A 12,017-nucleotide genomic window follows, 5' to 3' on the forward strand; every position below is an offset into this window, starting at 1 on the left:
TTAAGGGGTTTTCTTAGGGGTGGGGTGAACAGAAATATAAGAACAATCAAAGAAGCAGGCCCAGTGAAGTGTTCCTAAGCTGGAGAGTTTTTTTCAGGGCAATCTGTGTTGTTTTCGGAAAACAGCTGGTGTATACCTGGCAAGGTGCAGATCACAAATCCCTTGGCACGTCTACATGTTTACGAATGCCTGCAGAAAGGGGTGACCAACAAAGACCCTGGCTGTGATATCCGCACAGCTCGAAGTCAGACTCATTCAGTTCCATGGGAAAATTTCCCAGTGTCTCCCACAGAGGAAGGCTTCCGGTGCTGAGCAAAAGCGCTGATCCGAGGTTTCAATGGTTGGAGTTTGGCTGGACTGAGAAGCTGGTGGGGCCAGGGTTCACTAAGGGTCAGAACTGGCTCAGGTTCTGAAATGTTTCCATCTAACCCTAAATTTGATCAAAGGCATCGGTGTGGGCTTTGCATCCCTCACTCCTTCAAGGTGGAGATTGATCACCATTCCCAGTTCCATGTGGCTATAAAGAGGATGTCTGGTGCTGGGGCCAGGCCCGCAGTGTGGTCTGGCTGGTACCCCCTGGACACGGCAGGCAGGTCAAAATGGAGAGGCACAAAGCCCTACTGGCTGCCAGTGGATTTACAGCTGGGAAGAATCTCACCTGCCAAGAATCACCCCTAGAGATGGAGCAGGGGAGGGTGCGGGAGGCATCTCTGCCGGTGGCAGGTGTTGAGGTTGAAGAATTTGGATGCACTTTACTTTGTTGTGGGTAGTTTGAATCCATGAATTCTTTCCAGGTCCAACCTTTGTTGCATCCCCGTAAACTCTTTTGAATGGGCCTGTTTTTGAGGGGTGTCCACACCAAAAGGTAATTGGGGCTTGTGTTTTCACTCTGTGTTCAGGAATCTGTTCTGGCAGAGCTTTGGGGACGACATATGGTGCTGGGGATTGAACGAACCAGGGTCCAGCTGTGTAACAGGCAAGTACCTTAACTCCTGTGCTGTCTCTCTGTCCTGCCCTCGGACATTTTACCTGCTGCATAACATCTTAGATTTTTGCTTTGAATTCAGGAAACTTAACTTTGGACCAAGGCTTCATTAATTATGTACCTGTTTCTGTAATCAGAAACACCAGTTTTGTGTGGAAGATATTTTTGCTTCTGGAGCTTTCAGGCTCACCTGAATCCACGCCACTGCTCCACATTGATGGGCAGCCCAGAGTGATGAGACAGAAAGCCCCTTCCCATTTTTGCCTGCCCTGCATCTCACTCCACTGCCCCTTCCTCCTCCTTCCCACCTTTCCATCCACTTTTTTTTGTCATCTCCCTACACATTTCCTCAAAGAGCTGCCACAGTCGAATGAGTTATGTGGCGATATGACAGATGAGGTCTGGAGATGAGCAATGTGTGTGGAAACAGAGAATGACTCCCCTTCGCAGAATTGCAGACATCTCCCGGGAGAGCACAGGGTGGCGTGGAGCAAGAATCCTCAAGAAAAGGTCTTGGCAGTGGTGCAGAGGCAGGTGACTGATGCGAGGCCCCTGCCTGGGGGATATGTTTCATGCCTTTCCCCCTTCCGGGTCCTGGGTCCAGGAAGCAGATACAAAGAGTGTGGGGATGACTGGCAAGACTCTCCTAATCACCACTGGCATGAAGAAAGTCTGATGGCTCCAGTCAGACACAGATCCGAGAAGAGGACAAGTCCAAGTTCTAGTGACTCCTCAATTCTGGCTGTCCTGCAGTTCAGTAATTCTGGTGCAGGAAGAAGGCTCTGCTTTCTCCCCTGCACTTGAGAACAAACTTAGGCATCCAGCCACCTTTCGGCCTTTCCACATGGTCCCAAGTGCTCTTCCTGTTCATTTCTGAGCAGCCTATCAAGCAGTGCTGAACAGCCGTTGTTGGGAGGCAGGGTTGTTGTGACTGTGACCCTGGGGTTCATTGACTTCAAAAGATTGCTGCACTCAAGTACAGCCTGAGGGTTGGTGGGTGCATCTCTCTTGTAGATGGTTTAGGGCTCATGTATCTTCTTGGTAAGATCAGAATTTAGGAACTAATTTTCTGCTTGGGGTTAGTACTTGTTTTGTTCTCCACCCATCCCCAGTCCTTCCTTTTGTTATTGTTGTAAAGACAAGAGGCGATGTACACCCTGGTTGTAGTACACTGGAGACTGGACATTCTGGCTCCAGGGATCAAAATTGCAGTGCCACAGGGACAGCACTCGGTATATGAGGTGGTTACTGTGACAGAACTGGTCGCCTTGTACCTCCAAGGGCAGGTGTTCTACCATTGAGCCCATCTCAGGCCTCTGTTACTTTGTGATTTTAATTGATATTTTCCCAAGAGATTGAGCATTCCTCATTTGGGTAGAGACAGTCTAGTCCTGGGAACTATGATCTTGGTTCTGTACAGAAAAATAGACATTCCCAGACCACCAAGAGGACTGACCCTTAAGTTCCACCTTTAAGTCCTCAAGTTGCATGTCTCAGTATTGTTCTTCTTAGTTATTTATGAAGTATATACAGCTGCCTTTCTCATCTGGAATGCAGATATCCTTGGGAATTGATTTTTGTCTCTGGTTGAAGAACTTGGTATGCTCTCTACATGGTAACATCCAAGCATAATTATTGACTATTTATTTCACCACATACCTTACAGAAGTTGAGCTTTGCTTTTTTTTAGAAGGAATCGGGAGCTCTCCTTTCATCCATTAATCCCAACCAAGGGAAACTGTGTCCCCCTTTAAAAGTGCTCAAGAGGTGAACAAATGAAGTAATTCACAACTAAAGAACATTTATTACCTACTATTTGAGATAGCAAAAACAAATGTTGAGGCTCCACAGCTGGAACTGATTAAATAAACCAGAGCACATGTGTGGCATGAAATACTAGGCAGCCATTAAAAGTCATATTTAAAAAATTTAATAACATGAAAAAATGCTCATGATTTATAGAAAAAACAATGCCTATATAACTGCCCATATGGCATGCTGCGAGTTTGGTAAAATGTTATTTATCTTTACACAGGCAGAGATAGGCAATAAACACTAATTTCTCACTGGTGAGCATGCAGATGGTTATTTTTTCTTTATATTTTCTGTACTTTCCATAAAATGAAAATGACACTTTCAAGATAGGAGCACTTATATCTATGTATATTGGATCTATAAAAGTTACCAATCTTGTATTCCAGAGCAATTGCCTTTGCTTTTCCATCTGGTAAGATTATTGTTAACCTTTTGAGGAAAGTACAATAAGTCTATAAAAGAAAAAGTTTGGGGTCTTAGTTGTAGCTATATAGAAATTTAGCCCATATCAGACCATTTTATATGGAGCTGAAATTTCTATCACCTTTGCCTGTTTTTCTCTAACCTGGCTTGGCAGAAGAATGTATTTTCACTACTTTAAACATCATCATGTTTAAACTTTATATCCATATCTATATACAGATATAAATTACAGTTACAGTAGGACATTATTGAATGGCAGTTAGATGTTAGGTAAGAAAACTTTTCTTGAGTGTTTTCTTAAGTACTTTCTAGAAACAGAAAGTACTAACCATGAAGTCAATTTCTGCCTATTTTTTTTTTTTAGAGCAATTCCCTCTCTAGTCCTTCCCTCTGGGCTCCTGATGTGCTGGAAGGTAGAAGAACCACCAGGATTTCTTCCAGACACCAATCCTTTTCAACAGTGCTGGACTGTTGGAGGATTTGTTCAGGTTGGTTTGTGGACTTCACATCAAACAACAAGACATGAAAACGTGGAAGCCTAGCAAGCAAAAGATATGTGGACAGAAGGTGGTTGGGAGATTGAAGGTGGAGAAAGAAGCATCAACAAGAGAAAACAGTAATTTATATGAGCTATAGGTAAAGGAGAAGGTCAAGATCTTGGGGTGAGCATTTAATAAGAAAAAGAAATTCCTAGTCTATGAAAACTCTACCTTTTTGATTGCAGATACCTACAAGCAACAGCAGCCTTGGCATTGCTGTCATGGGTCTGAAAACAGAATTACTAGATTTTCAGTGTTTTTTAAAGATATCCATATATATATATATATATATATATACACACACACACATGTTTGTATATCTATATATATCCCTATATAATGCTCTATTTTCACAAGACTCTTTTCTTTGGGACCACTTTTTTCCCCATCAAAATCTCATCTCTCCAGAGTTGCTGGAAGTATACAGCAAGTTTTGTGAAGGCCATCACTCCCAGTATGACAATGATCTTAAGCAGAGAGTGAGGTCACAGGGACGGAACCCAGGAGTATGCTAGTTGTGTTAATAGCACAGTCTGATGATGCTAGTCAGCACCATGTGGGCAAGACCCACAATTGTATTACTTGCCACTAGTCTCCACACCTAGCACAATGTTTGGTACTTGGAAAGTTGGAATGAAGGTAATACCTAGCATGTAGTTATCAAGTCAACACTTCAAAGGAAGGCTCACAAAATCCCTGAGGAGAGTTTATGCTTCCATTTCAGAAGTGAGAAAAAGTGGTGGTACACAGATTCACTAAACCACACAAGCATGCCCAGACAGTAAAGGGCTTGGTACCAAATCAGGGTCTTTTTGCACCTGATTTGGGTACCAAACAGATTCCTAAAATCTGACAGGCTGATGATTCTCACTGGGTTGAGTCCTTATTCTTACTGACAGAGCCCATGAGATGGGCTCACTAAAGGATGTCCTTTGTTGAGATGTTGAGGTGTTCTTTACCATCTTAGCTTCCCATTCAAGATTAGAGCCCCCAGAAGCAGTCAGTGCACTGTGAATGGAGAGAAAGGCAAGAGCCTTAGGTGTTCTTGCCTTTGAGATGGGTGAGGTTTCCTGTGAGGCTTCTCATTTTCTGTCTCGACTACTTTATTACCATAGGTACAAATTCTGACGACTCCTGCTTAAATGCCTCACCCAAGAGTACCACATTCTAACACTGGACGGAGGGCTCAGCACTTGCAGAGGATTTGCTATATGCGCCATGAAATACATGCTTAAATGATAGCATTCTTTGGTGTACTAAACTTGAAGAATGTCCTCCACTTAGTATCTCTTCTACACACTCCGAACATCTTTACTCTGACAGATTTAAAGACAACTCTGAAGATTTACTTTTTATGAAGCGATGTAAAAACTGGAAAAGTCTTGTATCTTTTGTGTTTCATTTTACTGTGGGGGTGGGATGGGTGTACTCCTTGGCAGCAAGAACTCCTAGCATCACAAATTAAACCTCTAAAGAGATTGCAAATGATTCCTCTAACCCAAGGGCATGCATCTGAATCCTGCAAAAAGAGGTGAGGTAGCTTTCCCGAGCAGAAACAAGGGTGGGAGGAGAGAAAACATGGGAAACTTTTAGACTAAATTGCTCTCTGCCAGGCTCAAACTGTGTTTCTATGATTACTTTCACTTCTTTATTGATTTCTCACTTTACACCCCATATTCTTACCAAATTTGTACACATAGGAAGAGTGGTGGTGATATCTCCAGGTCATCAGGATGTAAAATGAGGGAAGATTATATTCTTTTTTTATAATTTAAAATCTTATTTGCCAGATGGGAGAGATAGTACAGGAATTCAAGTGCTTGACTTCCATGTGGCTGACCATGGTTTGATTCTGTTTATCATATGTGGTCCTCTATCCACTGCCGGGAGTGATTCCTGAGCTAGAAGCAGGAGTAATCCTTGAACAATACTGAGGTATAGCCCACCCGCATCCCAAGTTTTGATATTTTTCATGCAAAATTGCCTTCACCAGGCAAGGCATTCAACAGTTCTAGTGATTAGGAGATAGTTCAGAAAGAGAAATCAGAAGAAAATGTATTGCTCTGCATTATTAGGAAAGAAAATTGGAGGCAGAATAATTGAAATTGCAAAAGAAACTGTGACCAAGACTAGTTTTAAACTGAGTACACATAAATGGATGGACTATCCAGCTATCATTAATATATTCAGTTTAAAATACAAAGGAAAAAAACGGCAGAAGGGCAGTACTTTGGGAGAGAAGGCCTCACAGTTGATTTCAATTTCAGTCTCTACTGGCTTTTAATTAATCTTCTGAAAACATTTCTCATAAGCATGAGCTTGCAGAAAATCTTGCAATAGGGGCTCGAGTATGGGTGCTTCTTATTGGGAATCTCAAAACTTTGGAATAAGGTGTTATTCAATCCTCGTATTGCTTAATAAAATGTTAGAACAATAGATAGGAAACAGGCCAAATCTCAGTGTGGTTAGCATCAGATAAACTAGAAAATTCTTGAGACTAAGAAAATAGAGTATATTGTTGGACTAGATGCACTTCTCATAAATTCCTTCAGGATGACTAACAGATGTAATAAGCATGCATCTACCATACTAACATGCTAAATGCCAAACAAATTTATAAGTTTCAAGTTTACTAATGGATTGCATAACACAGCTATTAATACATGGAGTTCCCAAGAAACAAATATGTACGTTGCAGGCTAAGAGTTATGGGCATTTTAATTACAGTATTATTTATAATAATAAGAAAACTGGAAGTTAAAAGCCTAACATATCAGTACATGGCTCAGTTATTTCATATCTACATTGTACAGCCATTATGAATTATGTGTATGAGTAACATTTGGTGACAAGAAAAATACTTGAGATAAAATGAAAAGCCAAAAAAGTATCAAATTAAATACAAATTTATTCACTCATTCATTAATGTGTTTTTTCCTCCTAGTTATGTATATGCACATTACTGGGAGGAACTAAAGTATAAATAAGGGTTATTGCTGAATAATGAAATGTTATGCTTCTCTACCTCTTTAGTCTTTAATTTACCAGTTTCATACAATTTTTATTTGTATAATATATAGTTTTTAGAAAACAACTGTAATATCACAAAAATTTCAAAACCAATTTAATTTACATTTGTCAATAAATTATAATGTGGAAAAATTCTGCTTAATGTATGATTTTATCAAAAAAGCATCCCTATATGTCTCAAATATTAATCTCTTAGATAGAGACTTTGAACCTGATGAACCCATAAAAATCCATACTACTCCCTTTTCAGGCTATACGATATGTAAAAACACTTTGAACTTCTCTATACACTAACAGAAAAATGTATCAGAAAAATAATTATATTTAGGATTATATAAAAATGTCTACAAATAGTTTTAACCAAGTAGATGAAAGATCTGTAAACTAAAACTACTATTTAAAAATAGAAAACATAAAGAAATGGAAAGATATTCCATGCTTATGAATTAGAAGAACACTGTTAAAATGACCTTCTTAGTTAAGTTAAAATCAGTGCAATTTCTACCAAATACATTATTCACAGAAACAACACAAAAAACAACACAAATAGAACTTTGGAACACTTGGAAGTATTATGTTCTAAATCTTCAAAATATACTATAAAGCTAATAGTAAAAAAAGCCCATGTTATTTACATAATATAAAACCCCTTACAGCTCAAAAGAACAAAAATGAGAGCTCAGAAACAAATCTACATATATATGGATTACTAATTAATAAGAAAGGAAAGGTAAAAACATAAAATGGAGTATTTTCAACAAATGGTGCTGGGAAAACTTGAGTCATATGCAAAAGAAAGAAAGAAAAGGAAGAAATGAATACCATACATAAAATTAATTCAAAATAGATGAAAGACTTGGACATAAGCTTTAAAACGATCTAATAAGGAAAGGAAAGAGATAATTCACTGCTTGGCAACAGACTTAACTATGTCTTTGATATTTGAATGCAACAGCAATGGAAGTCATATTAAGAATAAAATTTGTGTAGAAGCTAAAAAGTTTCTACACAGTGAAAGTATCAAAACAAAAGTGAATTCTACTGAGAGGGAGAAGATATCTGTAAATCATATCTGAATGAGGATAACCAAAAGATACATACAACTTAATAAACAACCTAATTATAAAATAGGCAGAAGATCCTGATAAACGCTTCTCCAAAGATATACAGAAGGCCAATAGGCATAAGAGAAGTTGTTCATCATTTCTTTTTATAAGGAAATGTAAATCTAGATAGCTATGGGCTAGTACCTCACATCTGTGAGAATGACTATCATTCAAATGACTAGAAATAGTACTGGAGAGATTGTGGAGAGAAGGAAAACTTGTGCTGCAATTATGGAAAACAGTACATAATGTCTCATATAATTAGCAGAAATCCCATATGCTCCAATTATCCCACTTTTAGACATTTACCTAAATAATATGTGAAAAAACTAAGTCGAAGATAATACATTCTTGTGTACAACAGTTGAGAACTGGGAACAAACTAAGTGTCCATCATTAGAGATGTGATAATAAGGCTGTTGCATACATCACAATGGAATACTACGTAGCTATAAAAAGGATGGAATCCCATTATTTACAACAATATGGATGAATCTAGACAAGTGCTTTTCAAGTGAGAAATAGTTCTCCCTGCATCTTCTGCATTATCTAGAGGAAGGGTACAGCCCTGGATGCCATTGTGGCAGGATTAGCGTATATGTGTATGGGGGTGGGAAAGGGTGTGTGTGTGTGTGTGTGTGTGTGTGTGTGTGTGTGTACATGTGTCCTGTTTGTTTAAAAGATGGATTTCCTCAGGGGAGGCATATGCTGAGTGATTTTTTTTTGATGAAAAGGTGAGGAGGGAAGCAAGCCAGATAAGATTAGGAGCCTCTGAAATAAAAAATAAAAATATTGTATGATTTCCATCAGCTGGTTTATAGAGAAAATAAGCTGATGAACTAAATAAAACAAAATTGAACATTTGGGCTATAAGACCAATCAGTGCTTATCAGAAGGGAAGTAAGGAAGGAGGAGAACATATTGTACACAAGGGCCAATCTGATAGTGAAGGATATAACTAGACTTCTAGTGATGACCTTAATATCACTGTCACTATCACTATCCTCCCGTTGTTCATCGATTTGCTCGAGCAGGCCCAGTAACGTCTCCACTGTGACAATTGTTACTGTGTTTGGTATATCGAATACGTCAGGGGGAGCTTGCCAGGCTTTGCTTTGCGGGCGAGATACTCTCAGTAGCTTACTGGTCTCTCCGAGAGGGGCAGAAGAATTGAACTCAGGTTGACCATGTTGGCTGCGTGCAAGGCAAACGCACTACCCGCTGTGCTATTGCTCCAGCCCATATAGATTATATAGTTATTTTAAATGATATACAAGTGAAATTTATGTAATGTTACAATATAAAGTTATTTTGTAATGCAAGATGTTTTTGGTCATACCCTGAGGTGTTTCATGCTTACTCCTTGCTCTGTGTTCAGGGATCACTCTTGGCAGGTTTGGAAGCATATATGGTGCTGGAAATCAAATGTGGGTCAGCTGTGTCCTAGGTAAGCACCCCACCAGCTGTATTACTGTTCTGGCCTCCAAAATAGAGGTATTTTTAAAACATTCTTCCAAAAAAGATGAAAGATTACTTCCTTTTACTTTTTCTACTTAATGATAAATGCCTTTTGATACTTTTCCAAAAGAAGCCTATGGAACTGATACTGCATGTGCGCATCTTTATACACACGCCATCAACTTTAATTCAGTGAATGAGTTTATAAGTCATATAAACATCTATGCAGATAGAACCTCACAGAACTTCATGGTTAACAATCTGGGCAGATCAAATCTTGTGGTTAAGAACATGCTTCTATATCCACTATCTCATTTACTTCTGGTGATGAATTTTCCAGGAAGAAAAGGTAAGTTCTATCATCCCTGTCCAGGAAAACCAAGGTGAAATGCTATATAGATTCATCTATCGACGTCATACAGCAACTTCCATGGAAAGCATGAGGGAATTTCATGTGGAGATAGCAAACCACACCACACAACAGCTGTCTCACAGCTCTTTCGCACTCTGCACATCTTGTGTATCTCACATACAGCCCCTTATTGCCCCAACTCGACCCTAAGTTCTTTAAGGGCTGGGAACGGTCACGGTCCTCCCGTTGTTCATCGATTTGCTCGAGTGGGCCCAGTAACGTCTCCATTATGAGACTTGTTGTTACTGTGTTTGGCATATCAAATACGTCACGGGTAGCTTGCCAGGCTCTGCCGTGCGGGTGAGATACTCTCGGTAGCTTGCCGGGCTCTCCGAGAGGGGCGGGGGAATCGAACTCGGGTCAGCCATGTTGGCCGCTTGTAAGGCAAATGCCCTACCGCTGTGCTATTGCTCCAGCCCAAGGGAGCTCCCAAGGGCTGGGAATGAGTCTTCTAATTCTTTACAAAACTTTAGAAACTCTTTACAAATTCTTTACAAATCTCCATGTACACAGCATATTCTCAAGTATTATTTGTTTTGTGTGTGTGAAGATAAGACAGAAATAGAAATCTATTTGATAATTATTAAGAAATATTTTAGGTACTCTGGATGTCAAGTTCTTGTGGCATTTAATTAAAATAAGAGTGAACATGAAATGTATAATTTCTTTAGCCTAATCAGGCATTCATTACCATGTCTTATACCATGTTATGTGAAAATAAGTGTTTAGTAAGCATTGTCTGTAATGAAAATAATCTGTTACAAAAAATATCAAAGAGTTTTGTTGTTGTTGTTGTTGTTTTAAGAGAGAGATATACCCAGCAGTGCTCAGGATCATTCCTGATGTGCAAGGCAAGTACCCTACCTCTCCAGCCCCCTAGGAAGAGTTTATAAAAGAACAAAAGAGTATAGAGAGATAGATTAAAGGACTGGAGCATTTGATTTTCATGTTGTTTTAATTTCTAACAACACAAGGTCCACTGAGTACTACTGGGAGTACTACACAGTAGTATTTTTGCACTGGCTATTTTGTACTAGAAGTACTAGTAGTATAGTACCCAAAGCAAAAATTCTAGAGCAACCCGAGTACTACAAAATGTGGTTAAAATAAACAAATTAATAACAATAGAGAGAAAAAACCCTGAAAAATAAAATAACCAAAAAGTCCATCAAACATATGCAGAGACAACAATTCACATGTATCATATTTATCCTGAGACAAAAGAACATCCGGGGCAAAGAGAATGCTTGATTAATTTTGGGCAGCTGGATATTTAAGGAATACCAACAGGGATGGGCTGGAGTGATAGCACAGTGGGTAGAGCGTTTGCCTTGCACACAGCTGACCAGGCTGAGCTGGGTTCGATTCCTCTGCCCCTCTTGGAGAGCCCGGCAAGCTACCGAGAGTATCTCGCCCGCACAGCAAAGCCTGGCAAGCTACCGTGATGTATTCAATATGCCAAATACAGTAACAAGTCTCACAATTGAGACATTACTGGGCCCGCTCGAGCAAATCGATGAACAATGGGAGGACAGTGCTACAGTGCAGTGCTACCAACAGGGATTTCAATGTGCAAACTCAAATCTTGTACCATATACACTGTAGCAAGAGGATGGATGCCACTATTTTGTTTGGTGCAGGAAAAGAAGAGGGTTCATTGTCAAGAGGTTTTTATAAGAAGGGATGAGCTCACACTTCTTTGGCCTGGCAATTATTTCATTAATGTCTTCACTGACAAACAAGAAATGTACTTAAAACACACACGGTGTTACCATTCTAGGTTTCATTTCACTTGCCCTCCCAATATGTTACTACTACATAATGATGACAATAGAAAGGGTTCAAACAAATTCATTGAGAAAAAATTTTTGAAATTGGTTGGGGTATTTCTCAATTAATTTTTGACAACATATGCCAACAATATCTGGGCCTGATATACCATGTTTTATTGCTAACTCATACAGAGTAATCTAAATAAGCCACAGAGAGATGGAGCTTCAGATTTCCTCTGTATTATCAACACAGTCCCACATCCCCATGGACATCAACCCACATCCCATAGGAATTGCAAATTCCAGGTGAGGGACACTTACATTTGTGTCTTCATGACTGTGCCCATTGGTCTCAACCAATTCCTTGGTACCTTTTAGCTGCAAATGAAAAAAAAAATAAAGAATAAGCAAGGCTATCTGTTAAATGTATATCATCCTATTAACTCTGATTTATCTGAGGTTGCACTTTATGAAACT

At 39.4% G+C, this 12,017-nt stretch overlaps 1 protein-coding gene across 2 annotated transcripts in view; it reads right to left on the reverse strand.

Moving 5' to 3' along the window:
* Nucleotides 1-12,017, reverse strand: part of ENOX1 (ecto-NOX disulfide-thiol exchanger 1) — a 470,609-nt gene that overhangs the window by 51,641 nt on the left and 406,951 nt on the right. For both annotated transcript variants that reach the window (XM_056109825.1, XM_056109824.1), the window contains exon 14: nt 11,862-11,918. In XM_056109825.1, coding sequence (XP_055965800.1) covers nt 11,862-11,918 — 57 coding nt within the window. The remainder of the gene's footprint in view (nt 1-11,861; nt 11,919-12,017) is intronic.

The sequence above is a fragment of the Sorex fumeus genome, unplaced genomic scaffold (assembly GCF_029834395.1).
Source record: "Sorex fumeus unplaced genomic scaffold, SorFum_2.1 ptg000008l, whole genome shotgun sequence".
NCBI classification, from domain to species: domain Eukaryota; kingdom Metazoa; phylum Chordata; class Mammalia; order Eulipotyphla; family Soricidae; genus Sorex; species Sorex fumeus.